Source organism: Myotis daubentonii, chromosome 17, assembly GCF_963259705.1.
Source record: "Myotis daubentonii chromosome 17, mMyoDau2.1, whole genome shotgun sequence".
Lineage (NCBI taxonomy): Eukaryota > Metazoa > Chordata > Mammalia > Chiroptera > Vespertilionidae > Myotis > Myotis daubentonii.
In genome coordinates this window covers 51119813-51146153 of record NC_081856.1, presented here as the reverse complement: position 1 = coordinate 51146153, position 26341 = coordinate 51119813, and the positions used below count along the sequence as shown (strand labels likewise).

General features: G+C 59.0%; 2 protein-coding genes across 6 annotated transcripts in view; one reads left to right on the top strand and one right to left on the bottom strand.

Annotated features, from left to right (window-relative positions):
• Positions 1 to 26341, bottom strand: part of TG (thyroglobulin) — a 153734-nt gene that overhangs the window by 22155 nt on the left and 105238 nt on the right. The window lies entirely within an intron of this gene.
• Positions 8657 to 26341, top strand: part of SLA (Src like adaptor) — a 29099-nt gene continuing 11414 nt past the window's right edge. For 2 of the 5 annotated variants that reach the window (XR_009449607.1, XM_059672342.1), the window contains exons 1-4: positions 14508 to 14526; positions 17614 to 17717; positions 25059 to 25158; positions 26144 to 26230. Coding sequence is in view for 3 of the 5 variants with exons in the window: in XM_059672342.1 (XP_059528325.1) it covers positions 17651 to 17717; positions 25059 to 25158; positions 26144 to 26230 (254 nt within the window). In the remaining 2 variants the exon portion in view is untranslated. Of the gene's footprint in view, positions 9110 to 14507; positions 14527 to 17427; positions 17718 to 25058; positions 25159 to 26143; positions 26231 to 26341 lie in introns of those variants that run through there. The other 3 variants (XM_059672344.1, XM_059672345.1, XM_059672343.1) reach the window with 3 other exon arrangements.

Here is a 26341-nt window from a genome sequence, read left to right as displayed (position 1 = left end):
CTGGGAGCGGAACCTGTCACAGCCCCCCGGGGGACTGGGAGTGGAACCTGTCACAGCCCCCCGGGGGGCCGGGAGTGGAACCTGTCACAGCCTCCGGGGGGACTGGGAGTGGAACCTGTCACAGCCCCCCGGGGGACTGGGAGTGGAACCTGTCACAGCCCCCCGGGAGGACTGGGAGCGGAACCTATCACAGCCTCCGGGGGGACTGGGAGTGGAACCTGTCACAGCCCCCCGGGGGACTGGGAGTGGAACCTGTCACAGCCCCCCGGGAGGACTGGGAGCGGAACCTATCACAGCCCCCCGGGGGACCGGGAGCGGAACCTGTCACAGCCCCCCGGGGGGACCGGGAGCGGAACCTGTCACAGCCCCCCGGGGGGACCGGGAGAGGAACCTGTCACAGCCCCCCGGGGGGACCGGGAGAGGAACCTGTCACAGCCCCCCGGGGGGACCGGGAGCGGAACCTGTCACAGCCCCCCGGGGGGACCGGGAGCGGAACCTGTCACAGCCCCCCGGGGGGACCGGGAGCGGAACCTATCACAGCCTCCGGGGGGACCGGGAGAGGAACCTGTCACAGCCCCCCGGGGGGACCGGGAGCGGAACCTGTCACAGCCCCCCGGGGGGACCGGGAGCGGAACCTGTCACAGCCCCCCGGGGGGACCGGGAGTGGAACCTGTCACAGCCCCCCGGGGGACCGGGAGCGGAACCTGTCACAGCCCCCCGGGGGGACCGGGAGTGGAACCTGTCACAGCCCCCCGGGGGGACCGGGAGAGGAACCTGTCACAGCCCCCCGGGGGGACCGGGAGCAGAGCCTGTCACAGCCCCCCGGGGGGCCGGGAGCGGAACCTGTCACAGCCCCCCAGGGGGCCGGGAGTGGAACCTGTCACAGCCTCCGGGGGGACTGGGAGTGGAACCTGTCACAGCCTCCGGGGGGCCGGGAGCGGAACCTGTCACAGCCCCCCGGGGGGACCGGGAGCGGAACCTGTCACAGCCCCCCGGGGGGACCGGGAGCGGAACCCCGCTGTGCGCTGTGCGTGTGATGTGCATCTTCCTAATGGCGGATGGTGGTGCGCACCTTTCCTGGTGCGGACGGGCCCTCTGTCCATCTGCTCTGGAGAATCGTCTGCTCGGGTCCCTGGCCCAACGCTAAGTTGGGTTGTTTGTCTTTTTGGGATTGAGTGGCGAGTGTTCTTTATATGCTCTGGATGCGCGTCCCTTCTCAGACGTGTGATCTGTGAACGCTGGCTCCCAGGCCACGGGTTGTCTTTTCACTTTCCTGACGGTCTCTTTAGTGGCACAGTATGATACCGTGGAGTGCGGCGCGGCTGGCGGGGTATGTGGTGAGCAAGAGCCTGGGTTTTAGAATCAGACCAGCCCGGGTGCGACGTCTGAGTCCACAAACATCTCTTACCCCCTCTGTGGGCCTCCGTGTTCTCCACCCGCAGAGTAAAGGGAGGGAACCAGCCTTTCTCAAAGATGCCAGCAAATCGGCCCCTCCGGGGTGCCCCTGCCCATCTCTTTAACATTTAACGTTAACGACAAGCAAAGCGAGAGAGACGGGATGAGGGACTGCTTCACCCCAAGGCCTGGAGTCCACCTGCATCCTAAATACACATGTTTTCAAACCCTTTCCTTTCCCCTCGCTCCAGCCGCCTCAGGAAGGGTGAGAGGGGCCCGCTGTGACCTCACCCTCTGCACAGTGACTCCACCTGTGCTCAGGGAGCCTCTGACCAGGGGCCCCTTCGTGAAAGAGTGACAGCCTCAGAGAGGCTCCGTGCCTGCCCCGTCACCCAGCCCAGCCTCCCTGAGCCGGAGGGACGGGTGGCCATGGCCCTCTGCACTCACCCTCCCTCCCGCGGACGCTCTGGCCAGCATGCTCTCCACGTGGCTTGGCCACACACTGGCCCCCTTAGCTGGGGGCATGCACTGCGGGGACCCCTCCGGGGCACCCCCAGGCACGGATGGGAGAAAGGAGAGGAGCTGGCCCCGGCTCGGCCCCTTCGGAAGGGAGCTTGCTCCCCTGTCGTGTTCCCTGCAGGGCCTTGCAGCCCCGACCAAATGCCTGTTCCCAGCTGTCACCGACGCTGCCGCCAGTCGCCTCCGTCACCCTGGCTGTCAGAAACCATTGAAGGGCTTGGCGCCCGAAAAGTGCTGCCTTCCCAGGCGGAGGGACCGCCCTTCACAAGCGACGCTGAGTGACGGCCGGGGCGACGGCCGCCCCGTTTCACAGGGAATTTAAATGCAGGCTCCTGAGCTGCTCCCTCCGTTGCCAATGAGCAGTCACATACACACCCTGGGTATGTGCTGCCTTTTAGAAACAAGCCCATGATCATGACCTGTACGTGCCCAGATGTCTCCTTCTGGGTACTTATTCCTGTAGCGTCACTAACGACCCAACAAACGGGCGGGCCCGAGGCCGCCATGGACATCTCGCCGGGGCCCCTGAGGACACACTGTCTCTTCCCCCAGCTGATCGGAGCCCTCGGCTCTGGCCTGGCCTGGTGTCTGTGTCCTCGGGCCTGAGCCTCCCCCCTACCCTCTATGGTGGCCACTTCTTTATGAGCTGCAGCTGGTGCAGGTCGAGCCCCACCCCCCTGTAAGGAGGACATCCCGACAGCCCTGGGCCCACGATCCAAGCAGACCCTCTCCCCAGGGCCTCTGTAGGGACACTCCATGCCTCTGGGACAGTGGCGGGCCGCTCTGGCAAAAGGCTAGGCGGCAGCCCTCCTCGCCTCCCCACCAGTGCCTCAAGGCCACGGGGCAATTGGAGAACCTCGCCTGTGGGCAGAGGGCAAGCCTGGGAGCTTGGCCCCACCTTTTTCAGGGGTTAAGGGAGCACAGCCCCGCCACCAGACCCTGGCCCGGTGCCATGAGAGGACCAGAGCCCGAGGGGACCCCGACAGGACCCTCACTCCTGGTTCTGGCAGATCCTAAATGAGGGGAAGGCCGTGCTGGTCCGTGGAACAGTGAAGAGAACCCAGAGGTGAACCCAGCAGTGCCTGCCCAGGCACTAGGAGGAAGTGAAGGTCACCGGGAAGGTCACTGGAAAGGAAGGCCGGGCTGGGCAGCGAGGACCCGCTGGGGAATCCAGGCAAATGCCAAGGACGCAGGGCAGCCAGGACCGAGGGGGACTGGCCTGAGGATTCAGTTCACCAGCCTGTCCCAGTGCGTTTGAGAGGAGCGAGGAGGCCTCAAGGGGCAAGATGAGAGATGATTGCGATCACTTCCAAGTCCAGACAAGATGCAACAGAAGTCACCCCAACAAACAAAACAACACACACACACACACATACACACACACCGAGCAGGCACAAACTGAACGTCCTGGCCAGCACTGCCAAGCATCTAGCCTGGACTTGGACTCTGCTCAAGTTCAAGGTTGAGCTGGACATCATCCTTTCCTCACGCTGTGGGGTCACGGCAACCTCGAGAGCCATTTCCTTTTGCTCCCTCCTCACTGGACCCCCCACGACGCTGCCCTGACTCACGGGTCATCCCTGGCCCTGTCCACGGAGCTCTGATGGCAGGACACATCTCCCAGTCACCCCTGTCCTCCCAGAGTGTGGCCTCCTGCTGGCCTGAGGCTTCCCTTTTCCAAATACAAGATTCATTTAAATAAAAGAATGCCGCGTCAGATGTAGGGAAGAAAAGAGTTTGTACATGAGTGCATGGAGAGGAAGCTAGGAAGCACGTTGCCAAGTTGCAAAGCTGCAATGGGCCCTGCTCAGCGACCTTCCCCAGCTCCGGGAGGTCCGCTGACCCCTCCAGCACTCTCAGGAAGCTGAGCAGCCAGGTGGCCTCCCCGGTGGAGGCAGCGGGTGGGTTGAGCAAGAGGACAGCTCTAGTGCATCAACAAGTTTGTGCAACTCCCCCGGCCGCAATGGACAGTGGAAACGAAGCTTCTACTTCTCCTCCTGAGAACACCCGGGGCCAAGGGGCCTCTCACAGATACACACGAAGGCCCCGGAGACATAAACATGTAGGTTCCGCTCCAGCTGGAGACCTCGGCTCAGCCGCACGGACCCCCTTCCCCAGCTTCCGACGTGGTTCCCGAAATACGAACGAACTCCCGTGTCTGGAGAAGCAGTGGGGTCTGATGGCTCCCCAGGGAGGTTCCTGGTCAGCCGCTCACCTTCCCCAGGGAAAAGGCAATAGTCACAAAGTGTGGGCTCTTGTTTAGAAGGCAGACCCCTCGCCTTCATTCATTCACTCACTCAGTCATTCACTCGTTCGGTGGCTAATTATGGATCACCTCTTTGGAGCAAGGCTCGGTGCTAGGCTCAGGGGTCATGCGTGAGACGTGTCCCTGTCCCCCAAGTTTATGCTCCACTTTGAAAGGAAAGTGGGTGGCGTCCATATCCAGTGGACCCCCGCTCTGTGCCTTGCACCATGCTAGGGGGTCTATACACCTTGTCCTGCGGACCCTCCAGACCTGGGAAGGAAAAGGAATAGCAACACCACGCAGGCGCACAGCGAGATGCAGAAAACTTTGCAAGATCACACAGCTTCCAAATGTCTCGAACCCCCCTCTTGTTCCAGACTCCAATGCGCATGTCCTGCTCCCGTGGGGCAGGGAAAGCTCCCAGGGGTGCTCTGAGGGGGGAGCAACTCCCTTTGGCTGGGGATTTCTGGGTGGACAGGGGGACAAGGTGAACTCTAGGTGGGGTACTTCACCGGCAGGGGCTGGGCAGGGGTGAGGTAAACGGTGCAGAGGTGGGGAGGCTGTCTGCGTGCAGGGGGACACAGACGTCCCTGTGGTGAGCGGGGCTGGAGGCCTTGAGCGGAGACGTCGTCGCGGGAGGAGAGTGAGAGCAAACGGTGATGAGCATCGAATGCCGGGAAAGGGAGGGAGCGGGTTCTGTGGGGAACAGGAGGCCGTGGCAGGTGCTGGAGGAGGATGGCCACAGGACCTGAGTCGGGGAACCGGGGCTGGAATGGGGTGAGGGAAGCCGTGGGGAGGCCCCCTTGCAGGCCCGCCCAATCGTGATGGTGAGCTCACCTCCAGAGGTTCCTGGGCTAGACCTGGGGGTGTCACTCATCAGCTGGGTGACCTAGAGCAAGCGGTTCTACCCTGGGAGCCTGGGTCTCTGCCGGTGAAGTCCAGACACACAGAGTAACTAGGGAGAATCCGTGGGGACCATAGGTAGCAGCCAAGCATCTTTCCCGGCTCCCCGAATACTAGTTCCCCTTCCTCTTTTCCTCCTTTTGGGGTACCCCAAGCATCTCCGGCCCTGAACCTCTGCACTTAGCACTCGCTTTACCTGGTCCTTCTTCCTCTTGGTTTGCTCACTGGTGTCACGTGGGCACCTTACAAAGCTCTCTTCCCGGGTGAGGCCCTTCTGTCCCCACTCCCGTACGTGCTGGTGTCTCTAACTCGGCACCTGGAGCCGCGCCTCGCACACAGCAGGCGCTCCACGGGTTCCGTGGGATAAACAGTGAGTGAATGCATGAGTCAGTGCGTGTCCAGCCGAGGAAGGGACACACCCTAGGCTCTGAAGGTCCCATGGGCTGAGCCCTCTCTGGATTCAAGAACGCCATCAGCGGATTACGGGCCCGAGGGTGACGCCTGGCACGTCAGCCACGCTCACTGCGCCTCCCACTCGCTTCTCTCCGCGGAGAGGACTTCACTCATCCCCGAGGCTGCCTTTCCAGCATCCAGCCGTCCCCACAATTACGCTGGAAGCAGGACAAGTACCTCAGGCAGAAGTGGGCATCTGCGAGTACTGGACCCAGCTGCAAACTGTGGGGCTTACACACGGCACCCCGGCCACGGGACGCCGAGTCCCCTTACCTCCTGGACCCTGGACCCTGAGCCCCTGGGACCTGCGGCCAGAGAAACAGGCTTCCTCTGTGTGGGTCAGGAGACCTGCCCACGCCCCCGCTGTGGGTGTAACATCAGCTCCCGGCCACGTAGTGTGCAAAGTTAGTTGTCTACGTGGGGGATATTGCATTTCAGTAAAGCCGGGACTTCACTGATCAATCTTGACCCCTTCAGGTGTCCTGCTGATCTGCCCGTGGCCATTAGCCTGGCCCTCCTAGGTAATGAGCTGACACCCCCCAACACCCCCGCCCCATCCTGGAAATCTGGTGCTTTCTGCACCCAGGGACCTGCGAGTCCCCGAGAGCTCTGAGCGCAGCCTCCTGACTGGTCACTGGGCCAGGGCTGACCCCATCCTGACCCTTGAGGGCCTTGCTGGGGGCATCTCTGGCCAAGTTTGGCTCCAACCTCCACACCAGCCCCCTTCCTGAGCCCCAGCGCAGGGACATTTTTAGGGGCATTTTCTCCAAGTCCCTGGTTCCTGTCAGCTCCCCAGGGCTGAGGTACACACTGAAACCTCCAGGCCAGGGCACATGGGCAGCAGCACCCCAGGCCACCCCGTTACCCAACACCGACGGGCAGAGCGGATATTGCAGCCCTGGCCCCCGGGCTCCAAATTCAGAGCTTCTCCCTCTGCAGCTCCGCCTGTCGAACCCCGTCCTTCACTGCACGTCCCTCTGTGGTCCCTGCCCACCTGCCGTCACCTCTGCCATCGGACTCAGGCTTCCTTAGGGCCCACGTGTCTGCCCCCCAAGCCCCCGAAGCCGGCAGTTCTTCCTGCAGGAGCCTCTCAGGCACAGGTGTGTCCGAGGCAGCTCTGCTTCCTCCCACAGGGCTCAGCGAGGGCCTCTCTGTAGACAGCCCATCCCCGGCCACTGACCGCTGTGGGAAGGAGCGCCTGTGAGCCCCGCTGTCTCTTCTTAAATACGTCTGTGTTTATTAATGTCAGAGAGGAAGGAGAGGGAGAGAGAGAAACATCCATGATGAGAGAGAACCATGGACCGGCTGCCTCCTGCACGCCCCACACTGGGGATCGAGCCCACAACCTGGGCATGTGCCCTGACCAAGAATCCAACCCTAACCTCCTGGTTCATAGGTCAATGCTCAACCCCTGCGCCACCCCTGCAGGAGGGCCCCTCTGTCTTATTAACCATTTCCTGTCCTTCCCGCTGTCACCATCGCCGATAGCTGCCGCATCCCCATCTTTATCCCACGGCTCCCCCCAAAAAAGTAAGCTCCATCCAAGAGAGGCTCTTGCTGTGCACAGCTGCACTCATTGAACAAATGAAGTTCCAGTGAACGAATGTTAAATAAGGGACTAAATTTAGTCTAACTCATAACAGATTCTGGGTGAATGTTTTTGTGTTTTTTGGGTTTTTTTAAGTTGCCACAAAGCTGGTGCTTTCTGACTATCAGCTCACACCCCCTTTCTGCCTCCGTGTGAATTTTGGGGGAAAACTCCACGTACGCATCTCTCTGCCAGGCGCTTCCCCTTCTAGGCGAGTGGCCCGCTCCGTCCGTCTTTTGCAACGTTGCCTCTGTACCTTCCCAGGGCGCCTGCGCATGTTTCTCAAGTTGTCTGAGGAAGCATCTCTCTAGTACCGAGTGCCTTCTAAATTTAGAAGCGGCCCGATGTTTTCGATTCACTGTCGACAACTACACCGAGTGAGGTTTCTAAATGACTCTCCCTGGGCGGCCGAGGCGGGCCTGTGGGGCTGGGGCTGCGTGTCAGCCGCCAGAGACACCGGCCGGGTTCCGGGCCAGGCCCAGCTGTGTGACTCTGGGCAAGCCACTCTGCTGTCACCTCTGTGAAGCAGCCCCCACACGGTCCCCCAGTGTTCCAGCCCAGGCAGCCATTCCCAGGCCGTCCTGCCGGGAGTCAACATCCCGGCAGCTTCCACCTCTGCCACCCACAATCCCTGAGGCCCCAGGTGCCTGCGCTCTCCTGCTTGAGACTCGCCTGTGATGAGTGGGGAGCTGCACATTGTTCCTTTTAGAATATGTTCTTACTGATTTTAGAGAGAAAGGCAGGGAAAGGGAGGGAGAAATGTCGATGTGAGAGAGGAACATCAGTCGGTTGCCTCCTGCACGCCCCGCACTGGGGATCCAGCCTGCAACCCAGGCCTGTGTCCCGACCCACCGGGAAGCCGACCGGCGGCCTTTCAGGGCGGTGCAGGGGACGATGCTCGACCAGCTGAGCCGCGCTGCCCAGGGCTATCTATTATCACTTTTTAAAAATTTTAAACCCATTGAAACGTTGAAATGCTACAATGCACACGTGCTCTTCACCGAGATCCCTCCAACAGTTGCATTTTGCCACATTTACTGTCTTGCTCTCTTTCTCTTTATTGTGTTTTCTCTTTCTTCCTGGACTATTGAAAATTATAGACACCGGCCACCTGGCCTCCTGGCACCTCAGCAGGTGTCTGCTAAGAGCCAGCACCCTCGCCCATATCCCCACGGCGGCACTTCACCCCACGAGAAGCAGCGTTGGCACGGCATCATCGGACCTGTGGTTCCTATATTTGAGTGCCGCCCACCGACCCATCACAGTCTTTCTGTCTTTCCAGTCCTCTTCCCTTGACCCAGGATTTAGGCAAGCATCACACAGGCAACATGACCTTGTAGGTGTTCGTGGTCAATGGTCACCTACACCCCGTGTTTCCTGACCTTCCCAGTCTCTCGGGGGCAGCACGCCCAGGGGGGGCTGCCGGCAGCAGCTCTCGGCAGAGGGCCTTCGATGCCTCTATTTTCAGCCTCTGCCCATGAGGACCTGCCCTCCACAGGCTCTGCGCTGGGGCTGGCTTGGCAGCGGCATGAGGAAGCCGCGATAATTGGGAAAGTCAGAAAAGAGAAGCTGCCGCCGCGTGGACCCAGCCAGCTCCAGGGGCCGTGGGCGCAGCCCGGAGCCTCCCCCGCCTTTTAATTAGAGACAAAATGCGTCTGCGAGCCTGAGCGAGGCCTGGCCGCGCGGAGCGGAGCTGCCCGTGTGCCCCAGTGCTTTGCACCCGTGCGCAGCAGGCCTCCCGCCTCGCGTCCTCAGAGGGGAGCCTGCTGGGCGCTCGCTGAAAACAGGAACCTGCCCCTCGGCGGGGCCCGCGCCTCCTCGTTCTCGCAGAGGAAGTGTGTGGCATGTTTAGCAACTGCTGCTCTTCTCGATAGCATGGGCTTGTCTACACCCCGCGGAGGCCCGGCCGCCCGCTCACTCTGCGGCAGCAGCAGCGGCTGACGGAGAGGCCGTGACGGGGACCCTCGCCAGCTACTCCCCGGGGCCACTATGTCCAGCCTTTGAAGGTATCTTGGGGGACGTGGTGGGGGCTGGGGGGGGCATCAGGACCCCTTAGACGTGCAGGGGGGTGAGATCTTGGAGACGGAGAGTCGCTCTGTGGGAACAGGCAGGGCAGTGTCTCCAGTGAGGCCCACCTTCCAGCACGGAGCCCGGAACATCGAGGCTCTCGGGGAGGGTCTGGTGCATAGCGACAGGCGAGAAGGGCCGAGGGCGTGGGCCGGGCACCGTCCTCCAGAGGAGAGAGTGCCGCTCCAGAACCGCCTGGCACAGGCAGGCCTCCTCCCGCGGACCGCCGGGCTTGCTCCGGCCTCCCAGCACCATGACCCCGGGCGAGTCACTGCAACCGCGCCAGGCCTTTATTTCCCCTCCTTAAAGTGAACCTCCCGGGGCCAGGTCCCCCGGGCGCTGGGAAGGTGGCATGAGCTGGCATATGCAAAGCGCCCGGCCGGTGTAGACACAGAGTAGGGGCTCAGTAAATGCGGCCAGGGAAGAGCGGTGACATCTGAGGGTGCACGCAGCCCCGAGAGGCTGAGCGATCCCTCCACTGCTTCGGGGAGCCTGGCTGTGAGGATCGTCTTTGGGAAAATGCCAGCCAGGCTTGATGATAACAAGCAATGACAATCAGGGGAGGTGGTGAGTGTGTGGGGCGGGCGTGTGGTGAGAAGAGGCTTGGGAGAGCGAGAGTTCTTGAAGGGATGTGGCACGTTCCACATTCTTTGAGGCTCCTAGGTGTCCAGAAATCCTGGTTGTCAGGAAGACGACCATGGCGTTGGTCTCAAATGTCCTGAATTGGGGTCATGCATGGGAGTGGGAAGGGGTGGTGTCCGCCATGCTGAGTGGCGGGGAAGGTGCGTTGCATGAAAGGCTATTTTCCTGCAATCCTCAGAACAATTCTTCAAGATCACAATTATTGTTTGCTTTTGACAAATAAGGAAACGCGACCCAGAGAGGTTAAGTGATTCGTCCAAGCCACACAGCAGAGAGAATTACGCTCTCGGGACAGAGCGGTGGGGGTGGGCAGAGCCCCGGGGAGAGCGAGTGTGTGAAGGGGAAAGTGTGTCTTTGGAGCAGTGCGCTCCATCTCAGGAGAAACACACCCCACGTTCTGCAAAAAAAAAAAAAAAAAGTGTCATTCTGTGGTTCGCTGTGCGATGCTGAGCTGCAGCCTTCTCTCGCCTGGGCTGTGGTCCTTTTCAGTTTGGACAGGTGAGCCCAAATCAAAGTTCTGGCACAATCTCTTGTAACTGGTCTTCTCCAGCTAGGAAGATGCTATTCAGGAACACACAATGTGTTCTGAAAAGCAGGCTACTGATAACCCTAAATCCTGTGAAACAGACAGACTGGCTTCTGTGTAGGCTCCTGCGTCTTAAACAGATCCAGCACCAGGGCAGCGAGACAGCTCCCTGGAAAGCCTCTAAGTCAGCGACCACCCCATCTACTCCCCCCTCCCGCCAGCCAACATTCTGGCTCAGCCGCCAGTGAGCTGTGTGACTCTGGGCAAGTCACTTTGCCTCTCTGAGCGTCAGTTTCCTTTTCTTAAAAAGACCAGCCTCCTCATGCTTCTGTACCAGGGGTGGGCAAACTTTTTGACTCGAGGGCCACACTGGGCTCTTAAACTGGACCGGAGGGCCGGAACAAAAGATGGATGGAGTGTTTGTGTGAACTAATATAAATTCAAAGTAAACATCATTACATAAAAGGGTACGGTCTTTTTTTTTTTTAGTTTTATTCATTTCAAACGGGCCGGATCCGGCCCGCGGGCCGTAGTTTGCCCACGGCTGGCTCTGTACCAAGGTTAAGTCATAGGCAATAGGCAGGAGGTGCTAAATGCTAGAGTGGCAGAGTGGCTGTTCATCGCGTTCTTCACCCTGGCCCTTGAAGCACACCCAGGTGTGCGGGTGGTTCTGGGCAGTCAAGGTTAACAGCTGTGTTCATTGCGTTGGGCCCAATTACATAACTACACGCCTTCTCCGTGTCTCTAAGTGCTCGTGTCTACGTGTTTCTCCACCTGACATGGGCAACCAGGCAGACGTGGGTAGGTTTGCACGGCAGCAGGCACATCGGTTTCCTAACACAGACAACATCTCCCCCTCTGCGTGGTGAGAGCCGGCAACATTATTTCCAGGGGGAGTGCGCTGCTGGGAGACTTAGAAATTATTCATTCCAGGAAACCCCAGCCGGCTTCCGGCATTCATAAACGCTGCTGGGTTTTAATCTTTCGCTTGACACGCAGCAAGCATTTGCGTCCGCCAGCTGTGAGAGAACCTGGGGCTGAACATTCTTAGGAATTTCCACTGCGTCAGGCCAGACCCTTTGGTTCTTGTCAGCAACCTGAGGGCCCTGTTAGTACTTTTATCCATCCATCATCCATCCCTCCACGCATCCGTCCATCCCTTCTACTAAGAAATACACACTGAGGCCATACCATGTGACTGTCTTCCTCCCTCTCTCTCCTCCCTAAATGTTCCGAGGCAGTAAGTACACTGAGTCCAAACCACTTCCTCCCAGCTGGGAACGAGCAGGGGCAGGGGGCGGGGCAGGGGGGGAGGGGGGCTGATTTCATGATGGTAACTAGAGCCACAAACAAAACTGTGAGGCCTCAGAGGCTCAGCGGCTCATTTCTGTCCTCAAACAGCTTTGCAAAGTCACAGTTCCCTCCCTGGCACCTTCCAGGCGGCTGAGGCCGTGGCCAGAGGAGGACTCAGGGGTGTGGGGGCAGCAGCTCTCTGTGGTGGGCACACTTACAGGGTGTGTGCAGGCTGCGTGCCCTTGGCGGGTTGCTCGCCCTCTCTGAGCCTTTTCTTGGTAACATGAGGGCATCCAATTGCTATTTTTCTACCGGTGCTTTCTGACCTCCCAGGATTGGGCTGTCGTATCAAGAGGCAGGAGTGCTGGCTCAGCCCAACCAAGCAGTTGCTTTTCTCTATTTTATGTCTGGAGTTTCGGGGGACCTTTCTTAAGGTTTCCAACCAGCAGGTGTGAAATAACCCGATGAGCGAATCCCAAGGCCTCCTCCACGAGGGTCTGGAGCCTGGGCTCTGAGTCGGGCAGGAGGCGGCGGCGGGGGGTGGGTCCCTGAGCTGGCTGCCTGCTCTCCATCCTCCTGCGCTGCCCAGCAGCCTCCCTGGCAGGACAGGGAAAGGAGAACAGGGCGGGGCGGCAGCAGGCCTGTGGCTGCACCTGCCCAGAGGCGAGCAGGGAGCAATGTGGGTCACGGGGGCAGGCGCACCTGCAGAGCGAGGTCAGGATGTGGTGGGGTGCCCCCGGAAATCCTGTAAGATCCCTGGCCGGGGAATGACAGATGTGGAGCCCCCATCCCAGCACCTCCTGTGCCTGGTGCAGAGCCAGATGACAGGCAGCACCGGGCGCGTCGGGTCCACAGGGCGGGTACTGGGTACCAGTCACAGAGGAGCAGGGAGAGCAGAAGCAACACGTTCACAAGCCCAACTCTTCCCCGTCATAGTGGAGGGAGGGCCCTGCGGCCCGAGGAGGGGACGGGGTTTGCTCAACTTGCACGGCGAGGCAGCAGACCGCCCGTCTCCCGAGTACTCGGGCTTTGGTGACATTTCAGCTCTCCCAGCTCACCAAACTCACCTCCACCCTGGACGTACTCTGTCATTTAAGACCCCGAGCAACCCCGCGGGGCATGTGCTCACGCCTCACATTTATGGGTTTGGAAAACAGAGGCTCAGGGAAGGGCAGTCACTTGCCACAGGACACACAGCCAGTGGGGCCGGGCTGGAATCTGAACTCAGCCTGGCCCTCTCTCCCCACTTTTGCGGCTCCCTTATTCTTGCTACGTTCTGCTCATGATTGTAAGAGCAATGCATACACGCGGGAGAGAATCTGGCGATCCCGGGAAGATGTGAAGAATGAACCAATAAAGCCTCTGTAAAACCACTACCCAGAGAAGCCTTGGCGGCCTCTTGGAAAGAGCTTCCTTGAGTATTTCCTACATCGATGCACGGAAGCTTTATGCAACTGGGATGGTAGAAGCGCAGCTAGTTTCTCTTCCAGCCCACTCCACCCCCATAGTATTAAGCATTCTTTAAAATGATGCTATGGCACAGTCCCCATGATCCCCTGCTGCCTTTTAATATATATATATATATATTAATTTTAGAGAGGAAGGGAGAGGGAGAGAGAGATAGAAACATCAATGATGAGAGAGAATCATGGATCGGCTGCCTCCTGTACGCCCCACACCGGGGATGGAGCCCGCAACCCAGGCAGGTGCCCTGACCAGGAATCAAACCGTGACCTCCTGGTTCATAGGCCGACACTCAGCGACTGAGCCCCGCCGGCCGGCCGGGCTCCCTGCTGCCCTGTGAGGACACAGGCCACCTAAAACCGGCCAGGGCGGCTGAGGTCTGAGCGGCCGTCACCGGCCTCTCTGGGCCCTGCTGCTCCCATGGCCCGATCCCAGCCCCTGGCATCCAACAGTCCCCTGACTGCCAGCAGGCCCCTGGGGACCTCCGTGCCCTTGTCGCAGTTTCACCCAGAAGTTCACAGTCCCCTGAGTCTGCTCTGAGGACCTTTAGGGACCACTTCTGCTGCCTCCTTATTCTAGGCGCGGGGCAGGAAGGCAGAGCGGATAGTCTCAGGGGGACTGAGGGCACAGGCGGGCCAGGCAGACCTGGCAGGAACCTAGCCTCCCTTCTCCTCGGTCCCACCACCTGGGACCAGGCACTCTATCATCTTGCCTGTGACGTGGAGCTGTGGGCGACCCAGTCTGGCAGCAATAGCGTGCTGAGGCCGGAGCCCAGCCGGGAGGAAGGGCCCATCGCCAGACGGCGTGGCTCTGGCTGCCTGGGGGCTGCCGGTCGGTGACGGTGACGGTGAATGGTGAGTGGGTTTTCCCGCTCATGGCATAGCTCCCACCTGAGAAGCGGGTCCTGGGAATGGGCGCGGAGCTCTCACGCTTCGTGGAAGAAATTCTAAGGCTGACGGGAGGGCTGAATCCCTGAGCGGATTTCCTTATTCCAGCCGTCAGCAAGGTTTCCCACGGTGCCTGGTTCTACTAGAGTCCAGCCTGCCTCCCCTGGGCTGGGCTCCTCTGCCCCCCGCTTTACACAATGAGGGGTTCAGGCGCCCTTCCATTCCGACAGCGAGGCCTGGCTCTTAGGAGCACAGAGCGGTCGCAGCCCGGGAACGAAGGTCCCCAGAAGCCTGACCCGCGTTTACAAGATAACGCGGAGCACAGGGTGAAAGGCTCCCAGCGGCTCCCACAGAAACCCAGCGGGGCAGGCGCGTCCCACATTCCTGCCGGCACCTCCCTGCCTGCCGCGGTGACCTCTCCCTGCCAGCGGTCCCCGCCAGTGGAGGCGGCCACTCCCGGGCCAGAGCTCCCCGTGAGCGTTCTTCCTCCCCGAGGGGACAGCACGGCTGGGGAAAGGGCGGCGTGGGTCCTGAAGTCAGAGAGGTAGGTGTGCCCCCCCCCCGCACCCCTGCTCCGCGGGGTCCCAGCTCTGGGAGCCTGGGCTGCTGAGCTGACCCCCTGACCTCCGCCCGGGAAGGGAAGGTCACGGAGGAACCTCGGCCTCCCGGATGCTGGGAGGTGAAACGCAATGGTATCTGCTGATTGCCCCCCCATCCCCGAAGGCGGGCGCAGAGCAGCACACAAGGCCGTCCCTCCATCCCTAAGAGCAGAAGGACGAGGCTAGTGTTCTGTCTAGTGGGACAGCCTAGAGAGCGAGGGCGCCTTTCCTCTTATTCATGATTTTCCAAAAGCCACCGAGTCTTGATTGCTGGTTGAATGGAGGGGCTCTGTCTTTGGAGAGCATCTCCCCATCTCCCCCCCCCCCCGCCCCCCACGCATTGTGTAGAGGAGTAAATGGAGGCCTGAGATCACACGCAGAAGAGAGCAGAGCGTGGTCCAAAGACTAGGGTGCCAAGTCAGAGGCAAGTCCCGGTTCTGGTTCTGGCCCTTGGACGGCACCAAGAGGCGGGAGAGAGAATCGGGAACCGCTGGCGCCGATGCTGATGAACTCATTTCTCTCGTGCCCTCTCCTCGCTGTTCCTAGAAGCAATTACGGCTCACACCCTCTCCCACCTCCAGCTCCTGTGTAAAACTGCCACCGATTAAATCAGATGGTGCAGCCATTTCATTAGGGAGACCCGCGCTCCCTCTCGGGGGCACTTCTCACTCTCCTACAATAAACGCCTCTTTCAGCTGCCTTAACTCCTTCCTGGATGATGGGAAGCTGGTGAGCAGACCGAGAAGGGGCTGGGGAAGCCCGCGGGTGGGTTTTCCGCGCCAGTGTGCGCTGCGGTGGGCATGGAGCCCAGCCCGCCCCGCCTGCACGCCCGCCGGCCCGCGGAGGCAGGGAGAGGGCGAGGGTCACAGTAGAAGAACCCGGGCGCCGGGGGCCCGCTGCACCCTTCTCACCGCAAGACGCTGGGTATGTTTCTTTGCTTGGAGGGTGCCCAGTTTTCCCATCTGAAAAATGTGAGTTTCAAATCTTTTTAAAAATTTCCTGTACTGGATTCCATGAATCCCGCCCCCACCCCGAAAAAAAACACAAACAGCCCAGGAATGTTTGAGAATGAACGAGCTTATGGAGGGTGGGGGGAGCAGTTAGAATTCAGTGACGCAGGTGCCAAGACTTTTCCTGAGCCGTTTGCTGGAGGCGGGATGTGAAGGGAGGGATGGGCTGGATGTGACTCGGAGGAGGACATGGGGCGGGGGGGGAAGGGAAGACAGGTGAGGGACGGGCCCTGGGGAGCCTGGGGTGACGGGCGCTGGGAGAGGGTTAAAGGCACAATCCCTGTCTTAGCCGGTCCTGGACCCCGTGTTCGACTGCAGGACACGGCGGGACATTGTCAGGAGAGTGGGTGACAGTGCCGTGCTCTGCCAGGTGGGGACATGAGAGAGTGAAGGGGAGGCCCACACACAGTTCAGGGTCATCTCTGCATGACTGCCCTGAAGGCACCCCCCTCCCCCCCTGCTCAGCAGCCGGTCCTGGGAGCTCCCCCCCTCCTCCCCCAGCTGGTCCTGGGAGCTCCCCCTACTCCCCCCCCTCCCCCAGCCAGTCCTGGGAGCTCCCTCCAGCAGCCCAATGGCCTTGGCAATGACGGGTGGGAGGCTGAGGGCCTGAACCTCCTGCCATTAGGACAATCGGGAAAGGCCCTCAAAACGGCAGTAACTGGCCTGGATTTCCTGCCGGGCCACGTTCTCCCGTGTGTCACCTGCTTTATCTGCTCATTTCGCAGCCACAACCCAAGGTCATTTTACTATTATTCCCCCATCAGGCAGGAAGGGGCCACCCCCATGCCCAAGGTCGCCTAGCTTACATGTTCTGAGCCAGAACCCGAACCGTACGGAACAGACCGGAGACTTAGCATGTGGGGTCTAAATCCCAGCCCCATGGTTCCATGCTGTGTGATCTTAGACAAGTCCCTACCCTCTCTGAGGTTCAGCTTCCTTCACTGAACAATGGGGTTAGGCTGCAGGGACTTAAGAAGAAGAAGAAGGAGGAGGAGGAGGAGGAGGAGGAGGAGGAGGAGGAGGAGAAAAACAGTGTGATATTTACCATGAAATCTATGCAACGGAATATTACTCAACCATAAAAAAGAGTGAAATATTGCCTTTGCCACAATATGGAAGGACCTAGAGGGTATTATGCTAAGTGAGATAAGTCAGACAGAGAAAGGCAAATAGTGGATGATTTCCCCGGTAGGTGGGATCTAGAGAACAAAATGAACAAACACAACTAAAATGAACTCTTACACACAGAGAACAAACTGATGGTCGCCAGATGGGTGGGGGATGGGGAGGATAGGGGGGGTGCAAGGGGGAAGGGATTAACAACTCGCCAGGTATGAAAACATTCCCCGGGGGGGGAAGTACTGCGTGGGGAACAGAGTCCATCGCAGAGCGACGACTGTATATGGTACCAGGCGATCCCTGCGTAAGTGTTATATATGTGTAACCGCTACGCTGGGCCCCTGAAACTGACGTAACAGCATCTGTCAACTGTAACTGAAAAGGAATTTTTTCAAGAGTCCACGGGTGAAGTTTTCCCTGTTTTCCATTTGCTGGCGCACGAGAGCACGCGGAGAAACGCGCACAGAGGCGGGGGCTGCAGCAGAGGTGCCCTGCCCGGGGCCTTTGGGGGTACGGCAGCCCCTGTGTGTGCAGCTCTGCCCCGGTGCCGGGGACCCAGGGCCAGGGCAGGAGAGGAGAGGCCCTGAGGCCACGTGACCCCCTCAGCCTCTCACACAAACACGCCGCTGCCACCCGGGGTGCCGGGAGTGGAAACTTTCGCCACCAACAGCATTTGTAGCAACTTCCCTCTCTGTGGTTTTTCTCTGTCATTCCCTTGATAAAAGAACTCGCGCTGCGTACGTGTAACCAACATTCACGGATCTCGTCGCCACGTAAAAACAGCCACCTTTCAAGAAGCGAGCTGCCTGGCGCGGGAGGCGCGATGTACCCTAAACTGGGTCACTCTCCCCCCGGCGGGCTGGGCGCGTGGCTGACGCTCCGTGTGTCTCCCCTGTGCCGCAGGCTCCGCGCGTCCTCCGCAGCCCGGGCAGCGAGGGACATGGGGAACAGCATGCGATCCGCCCCGGCGCCGCCCGAGCCCGAGAGGCCTCTGTCCTGCTCAGATGGTAAGTCCGGCTTCCTGGGTGCGATGCTGCACTCTCTCCCGGGGATGCCTGGGGCGAGGACGGGGTGATGGGAGGGTGCCGGTCGTGGTCGAAACAGGGCACTGGGTCCCTCGGAGTCCCTTACCCTGTCTCTCTCGCTTTGCTTGTCGTTAACATTAAATGCTAAAGAGATGGGGTGGGGGCACCCCGGAGGGGTCCGATTTGCTGGCATCTTTGAGAAGGGCCGGTTCCCTCCCTTTACTCTGTGGGCGGAGAGCACGGAGGTCCACAGAGGGGGTAAGAGATGTTTGTGGGTTCAGACGTCCTACCCGGGCTGGTCTGATTCTGACCCAGGCCCTTGCTCACCATATACCCCGCCAGCCGCGCTGTGCTTGGTGGGCATCATATGATCATGGGCACGTGTGTGATCCGTAGTATCGCGCCCTGCCGGGGCTTTCTGGGTGTGACTTTATGAAGCCAGTGCTGGCCCTGGGGATCTTCCTGAGAGTAAAGGGATTCCCCTGTCCCGTCGGTAGGATCGCCAGGGTCAGGCGCTCTCAGGGGAGGGCACCATGTCACAGGTAAACCGGGGATGACAGAAGCCAGCTTTCCCCAGCGCTGCCTGGTGGGGCCGGGCTCCGGGCCCCACAGCTGAGACTAAGGCCAGCGCCCCTGGGCTCACGGTGCCGGGGCCTCCGGCCGCCTGGCTTTGTTCCCTAGGCAGGGCCTGGGGGCACACTGTATGCGTCCTCTGCAGTTGGGGAGGGGATGGCCAGGAGGCCAGGCGACCCATCAGCGACCCAGGGTCGGTCACTGGAGACCTCGGAACACTTCCACCTCCCATTTTCCATCTCAGCACTCAGACCTGGCCTCCCTCTGCCCACGGGTGGCCACACCTGGTTCCCCGTGCCCCCCTGCATCACGGCGCTGGGCAAAGACCACAGGCACCGGCGCCCACTGGAATGTCTGCCAAGCCGCAGGCCAACGCGAGCGTGGACAGAGCCAGCTCCCTGCCCTGCCTCGGCGTCCTGCTCATCCCATGACTTCCGTGGCCCCTTCAAAAGGCAACCTTCTCGCTTCTTCCATGCTCTACACGGCCCCCTGGCTCCCCAGGCATCCCTGCCCATGGAGACCCTGCTCCCCACTCAGTCAGACGCAGGCCGTTCTGGGGGCCCTCCTTTCTAGCCAGGTGTTGTCCCCCCAACCGAAGAGGGGAAATGCAACGTCCCTGGGACAAAGCTGGGACCACGTGACAGGGCGGAGCAGAGTGTGTGCACCGGCCCCAGCAGCGGGCCCCCCTCCCATGCGGAGCTCAGGGCCGGGCAGGCTGCGGCGTCCACGGCTGCTGGGAAAGCCAGGTTCCTCTTCCTGACTTCCTCCCAGGTCACGGCCACTTCCAGAGAACAGCCACTGTCATGCAGAGGCCCCGGCCAGCCCAGGAGGCACCCCCTCCCCATCCATCTGCGGTGTCACCTCGCACCCTGGGGCCGCGCGCTTGAGCAAACCCCATGAAAACAGGGGCCTCCCAAGATGGGCTCATTTGCCTGCATTTCTGAAATGCAAATCGCCATGAAATCAGTTTCTCTTTTTCCACCGTGTGGGTGGGTGGTCGCCTCCAGAAAGGAGGCGCAGGGGTCTCCCCAGCCCTCCGCCCCTGGGTAGAGAATTCCCCAGGCCGCGCCCAGTTTGTAACCCAGGCAACCACATCAAGGGCTGGCGGGTGGCTTTTCCACCCCCCACCCCTGAAAAGTCCCCCTGCGAGCACCCCGGCTTGATTTCCTCTTTTCTCTGACACCTCCGAGGACGAGGGAGGGGAAGGGGTGCGGGAGGCTGCATTCATTAGTGCTCACCCAGATGAAGCCAAGGGCGCGGGCTTTCATGGAACACGCACCTACTCACACTCAGGCTGACTCATTCGGGGAGTCTCCGAGGCCGGAGGGGGCGCGGGGGGCTGCCCTGCTGTGAGCCCGAGCGGTGGAGAGTTAAGCACCGAAGACCCCACAGGAGGCCGGCCCGTGGGCTTGCAGACAAAGGTGTTTGCTGAGCTTTCGGGCGCTCATGCTCCCCCCAAGCTTTGCCCCTCTGCTTTCTCCTGCCCGAAGCTTCACAGGCCACTCCCGGTTCCCCTGGTTCCCAGAGAGAAAGCCACAGGGTCACAGGGGCAGCAGAACTGATGGAAGTCAGGCCGGTCTTGGAGGCTGATGACCTCGCTGAGCTTCTGGCGTTGTCTCACCCCCCCCCCCCCACACACACACCCCACCCCAGGGGTCCCTCTGCCTCCCACAGGCAGGCGGGGTGCAGCTCTCAGAGGTCAGAACCCTCCCCCAGCACGGTGCCCAGAGCCTCCCGATGTGTGTAGGGGGCTGTCGCTGCTTATAAACTCTGCTTGGGGTTACTGGTTGCACGAGGCTGTGTGGAATGGCCATCCCCCCAAAAGTTTTCAAGTGGTAGAACCGGGGAGTCGACGACTTGTTTTCAAATCATGCCACATAGCTCCTCTTCTGCACGATGGTGCACATGTTTCCGACCCCGCTCTGGGTCCCACACGGGCGGTGCAGACTTGACCAAGGCCCAGGGCACGCGGTACGGAGGGGCTATCGCACGTTGCCACCTTAAGGGAGGACTCAGTCACGTCGCGGAGGTCTTCCCCCTGTTCACTGCCCACCTCATTGCCCTGATCTGAAGGGAGCTCTCACAGACCCCTTCGTGCGAGGATGGAAACAATGCTAAGCAGCGCATTTACATAGCACCCAGGCCCTGCCCTGGTGGAAAAAGGGGTGGGTGGGGCTCTGGGGGGGAAGAGGGGGCAGGAAGTCTCAGACCCAGCCTGGCACCTCTCAGCGAGGGTCTCCCGCCCACCTGCCACCCGTCCCTAGGAAGTCATCAAATGTAGTTCCTGACCCCCCTCCCCTCCCTCCCCGCCCCCCTACCAAGACCTGCTCACCAGAAGCCAGTGATGATGGGCGGGAGCAGCGCACTTAACTGCTTACAAGCCCCTACCCCCCACCCCGCCATCACCCCCGGCATCTTGCACTTAGAGCTTGCAGAGCACCGAGCTGGCTTTCAGTCCTGCCTGTACCCAAACACACGACCAGACGTGAGCTACCTCAGTGGGTCTCGATGGGGTTCCCTGTCCTCATTTGTAAGAGGGGAATAATTAGTTAGTTGTGCTTACAGTGCCTGACACGATTCTGCGTCTTCACACACATCGAGGCTTCATTCTGAGACGGCCCAGCACATAACCAGCATTATCCCCTCCGCATGGAGGAAACCAAAACACAAGAAGGCTCAGTGACAGACCTGAAGCCATGCAGCTCAGCAGGGGACGGGGTGGCCTGAGTCCCCCCTCACCCCAACATCACAGGCCCCGAGAGGACCAGGACGTGCCGCACGGAGTGGGTGGTTGCTCTCTAGAGTGGGGAAGAGCATGGTCACAGACATGCAAGTGCCCGTGGGAGGGGTGCCCCAGGCAGGAACCTGCATCAGACCTTGGTCAGGACCCACTGCTGGCCCAGAAGACGGGCTGCGGTGGGGCACGAGCACACATCCTTTGTGGTACCACCCGTAGCCGCCACAGAACAAGATCTAGTCCAGTGATGGCGAACCTACGACATGCGTGTCAGAGGTGACACGTGAACTCATTTTTTTGGTTGATTTTTCTTTGTTAAATGGCATTTAAATATATAAAATAAATATCAAAAATATAAGTCTTTGTTTTACTATGGTTGCAAAGATCAAAAAATTTCTATATGTGACACGGCACCAGAGTTAAGTTAGGGTTTTTCAAAATGCGGACACGCCGAGCTCAAAAGGTTTGCCATCACTGAATTAGTCCATCAGACCCAGGAGTCTGCGCCGCTCGGAATGGGGCTAGAGGTTTTCTAGGTGAGTTGACATGAAGAAACACATTCTTCAGTAAGTAGTGGGGCAGGCGGTGCTGGGCTGTGACCGAGCTGCTGGAGGAGGCAGAGCGATTCCCTGCTGGTAGTTGCCTGGTTCGAGGCCGGGGACTGAGGCTGTGTGTTCTTAGGGAGTCTCTCCACGCTGCAGTGGCATCTAAGAGCCGTAGGGGCTACTCCGTGCCCATGTGCCCCATCGGACAGATAAAGGCACCGAGGCTGCAGGGATCCACGGGCACTACCTGTGCTCTGTGGTGACCACCGGGACTGGGTGGACCTTCTGTCAGGCCAGTGTGCCCAGCCCTGTCTGATTGGCTAGTTGTATGTATATGTGTTTCCTGTAAAAGATAGTGCCTGGGTCTGCTCCATGATTATAAAGGAGATCTACTAAAAGGTTTTCAGCATTAAAAAAAAAAAAAGTAACGCTACTTTAAGGGAGGATAAGGCAGTAAGAAGGGGGCCCTGTCCTCTCTGACCGAGTCATCTCTGTGGCCACCGACTCCTGCCTGGGTTTCCTTCCTTCTCTGGATTCATTTCCTATTTTTACACGTTTGCACATGTTGTCCAATCCGACTTGTTTCTGAGCTGGGCTCTCCGCACACATTTGTTCTTTTGAATTTCATCTTCTGTTCTCACCAAGTGGAGTTTGCTTTGGGCAGATTAGAGTATTTTCACATTTACACAGCCCAGCGGCTTTTGAAAACGTAGGGTGCTCTTGCCTGATGGGGGTTTGGGGTCATTGAATGGGAACCCTGTCCTATCGCTGGTATCACGTCAAAGTGATCCCAGCTGCCCCTGGCTGAGCAGGCTCCTGGGTCCCCACCCAGTCTGTGAGGCAGTGTTGGTCCCTGCCAGCTTTGCCCACAAAGAGATGAGTTAAACCTCTTCCCGGTCTCCACGCTCTGGTGGTGGAGGCTAGCCTGAAGGCAGGACTGGCTGGTTCCCAAGCCCATTCGCGCTTCTGAAAACCCTCCCTGGTTCCTCTCTGCAGGCCTGGCGCAGATTTCGCCACATAATTTGTTTCCTTATCCTACGTCTGCAATGTTCCCTCCGCCTTCCTCAGCACCCCCTTCTCCAGGACACTCGTTAATCTCGTTTATTTCGAACACTGGGCTCTCCATACAGCTGGGGCGGGGGGGGGGGGGGAGGGGGGGGGTGGCAGTACCTGACAATACACTTGAACTTCAGGAGCAAAGTTAAATGTCCTAGTTGCACTTATTTCACTGCAGGGCCAGAGCTCAGGGGTGACGTTGGCGGGATCCTGGCATCGGATTGCGTTCGGAACGACTATCCTTTCCTCAGAACTGACCTAACTCCAGCACCTTCTCCGGCGCGTCTTGGGTTTTTCCGACTCTGGTGATAAGGCGCCAGGGGTGGGCTGGGCTCCTGCCAAGGGCCAGGTGAAGGCCAATGCCTTTAGGCAACGGGCCAGGGAAAGGTTTCCCGGCCGAGGTTTAGCGGGTGCGGAAATTCCACAGGAAGCTCACCTGTGCTCTTGCGCAATTGAAACTCCCGCCTCTGAGCCCGCTTTTCCGGCTTTGAAGCCGATGTTTCTATGACGGGGTTTTGCTTTTGTTTTGGTTTCCACTCGGTTTTGCTTTAAGGTGAGGAAGGAGGGTTGCTCTGTCTCCCAGTCTTAATCAGGACTCAGAGGTCAGAGCCCGGGCCTCGGGGCCGACACAGGCTGTCACCCTCGATCACGGCCACAGATAACGGATGACGCGTCTCCTTGTCACGAGCCCTGGCCCCTTTCGGGGACTCCGGCCGCTGTGACTCACTTTTGGTTCCCATCTGCCACCAGGAGGGGCTTACTCCCTGCAGCTCAGTGTCCCCGAGTAACAGCCCATTTCAAGGAGCTGTTTCCCATGATGACTTGCTTCTGACTCATTTCTCAGTTGATACACAAGTCAAACCCTCCTTCGTCTTTCATACCCATCCCAGTACCTATGCTCTCCGGGGACTTGGTCGGTCCGGGACGTGTGATTTGGACGCTGTAGGACATATGAGCCGTCAGGGCGGCGTCTGCAGTCCCAGCGTGGGGATGTCCGGATCCGAGAGAGGGGCCTGTTTGGGCCAGCCAGGCTGCCATGCCCGGTGCTGGATCCTCCAGAGTCACCTTACTTGTGTATTCTCTAGAACTGAGCTCCATCAGAGCAGCAAGACTTGGTTTTCTGGGTACCACCGTGCTTGGCCACGAAGTCACTCAGTGAATCACTGCCGACCAATATGTTACCCCAAATTCTGAGTTCTAATGGCCCGCCAGTAGATGGAGTGATAAACATCATAGCAAACAATTACTATATTTGCTGATTTGTCAGGCACCGCAATATTACCCTGCACCTACAATTAAAGCAAATGGCTACAGCCAGTGTGGCTCAGTGGTTGAGCATCGACCTATGATCCAGGAAGTCACAGTTCAATTCCTGGTCAGGGCACATGCCCGGTTGCCAGCTCGATCCCCAGCAGGAGGTGTGCAGGAGGCAGACAATCAATGATTCTCTCTCATCATTGATGTTTCTATCTCCCTCTCCACTTCCCTTCCTTCCTGAAATCAATAGAAGATACATATTGTTAAGAAATGGCTAAGGCTGTGAAACAAGGATTGTGCTTACTGACAAAAAGCAAATCCCTACCTTATCGCCTCATCTCTCATCCACAGTAAGCTGTCCTCATGTGAGCCAGACAGCGTGCTTTCCTTCTCAAATGCCGCCAGAATGACTCTCCACGTACATTCGATGGAAAGGACTTACTTTTTCTCTCCCCCCCACCCCACAGTCTCTATCAAATAGATCCCTATCACAGTGCCTCAGTTTCTCCAAAGAGGAGACGCTTTATTGAGTTTTGGGAGTTTGTGTTTCCCGATTCTGGTGGGTCCTCAGAACTCAAGTAGCCGAACCTCCAACATCACCACAATGCTATCAATGCAGGACCCCCAAGGCCCAGAGAGGGCCTCCGAGGCAACGGCAGTAAGACGGGGTGATGTGAGAGACAATGGCAGTAAGAAGGGGTGATGGGAGAGCCCTTTCCCTTTACAAGGTACCGCCACGTGCTCTCATCTCATCTCCTAAAGACCCTGAGGGAGGAAGCATTAGCCATGTTAAAGGTGGGGAAACCGAGGCTAGCAGGCATGCTGGGACTTGCTCGAGATTCCATGAAGCCGTAGACACGGGGGCAGACCCTGAAGGCGGGCCTTATGACCTCAGATGAGAGCAGCGGGGCCCAGGCAGGCTTGAGAATGGGGGTGGGCCCTGCCTGACCCTCGGGGTTCCCCCAAGCACCTACGCCACCTCCTGAAGAGAGGAGCGCCAACTATGTAAATCGCTATTTCAAAATGAGTGAGGTGTCTCCAGCTGAAAAGTCCCCAAGAGGGACTCGTCCTGGCACCAGCGCCTCCCGGGGCCTTGTTCTAGCTCCTTGTAAACAAACAAACAAACAAATAAAAAACCCTTTTCCTGTTTCCCAGGACTGGACAGCGACTTCCTGGCCGTGCTGACCGATTACCCATCTCCTGACATCAGCCCCCCAATATTCCGCCGAGGGGAGAAGCTGCGTGTGATTTCTGAGTGAGTTGGCTTTCAAACCTTTACAACAGCCCCCCAAAAAAGGATGAACTCAACTGGGGGGCCATGGTTAGGCTCCAGCTGTAGCTGTGCAATTCCCTATGGGCCCTGATCCCCTAGTGAAGTGAGCCATTGGCCCACACAGAAGACCTTCATGCTTCACCCCGCTTCATGCTGCCGGTGCTCTCAAACATCCAGTGGCTCCCCATTGCCTCCTGGAGAACAATGTAAACTCCTCGGTAGCTTCTGAGGTCTTTTATCATATTAGTCTCAGCTCCCCCGACACGGGCGCTGCTGGTAACATATGCGAGTGCAGGCCCCGGAAGGAGGACCCAGGGGCTGGGGAAACTTCTGATGAATGACACACCCAGTGCTGCCTTCTATCCTGTTGTCTCTGCCTGGTTTGAAATAGTCTCCAGAACAGGGATAGGGAACCCTTTTTCTGCCCAAGGCCATGTGGATATTTATAACATCATTCGGGGGCCATACAAATTTACCAACTTAAAAAACTAGCCCGCTGTATTTGGTCAAACATTTCAACAGCTCACCCCTCATGCCTTGGCAGGGCCTGACCACATGATTTCTCAGGCCTCATACGGCCCGTGGGCCAGACGTTTCCCATCCCTGCTATAGCACAAATAGGGGCTCTACTCCCCTATTATTTCAGTCCCGTGGCCACAGAGAGAGGAAGTGTCCTGGTTCTGCTGGTTCTACCCTGGGGCATAAGTCAGGCACGCCCTTACTTGCAAACAGCCTCTAATTGTGGAACCTCCGTGGGAAGATTTCCTAATTAGCTTGGCGGGTGGGGGTGGGGGGACGTACTGAAAAACTAAATTTTCATATGGAGACATTTGGGTCCACGGCCAGTGAAAGATCTTAAAGAACAAGGTGGCCACGTGCCCCGGGTTAAATCCGACGTCTCTGTTCACTCATGCCTTTGTTTGGACAATTAGCTTTGACCCTTCCCTTCCTGCTCTTGTTCCTGCAGCGAAGGGGGCTGGTGGAAAGCCATTTCCCTCAGCACCGGGCATGAGAACTACATCCCCGGGATTTGTGTGGCCAGAGTTTACCATGGGTGAGTGCACGTCGCAGGTTGCGTCCATACAGCACCATGTTCATGCTAGTGACATGTAGTGAGCATGGAGGAGGGAGGCACTAGGCTTGAGAAGGCAAGGTCCCTTCTGCT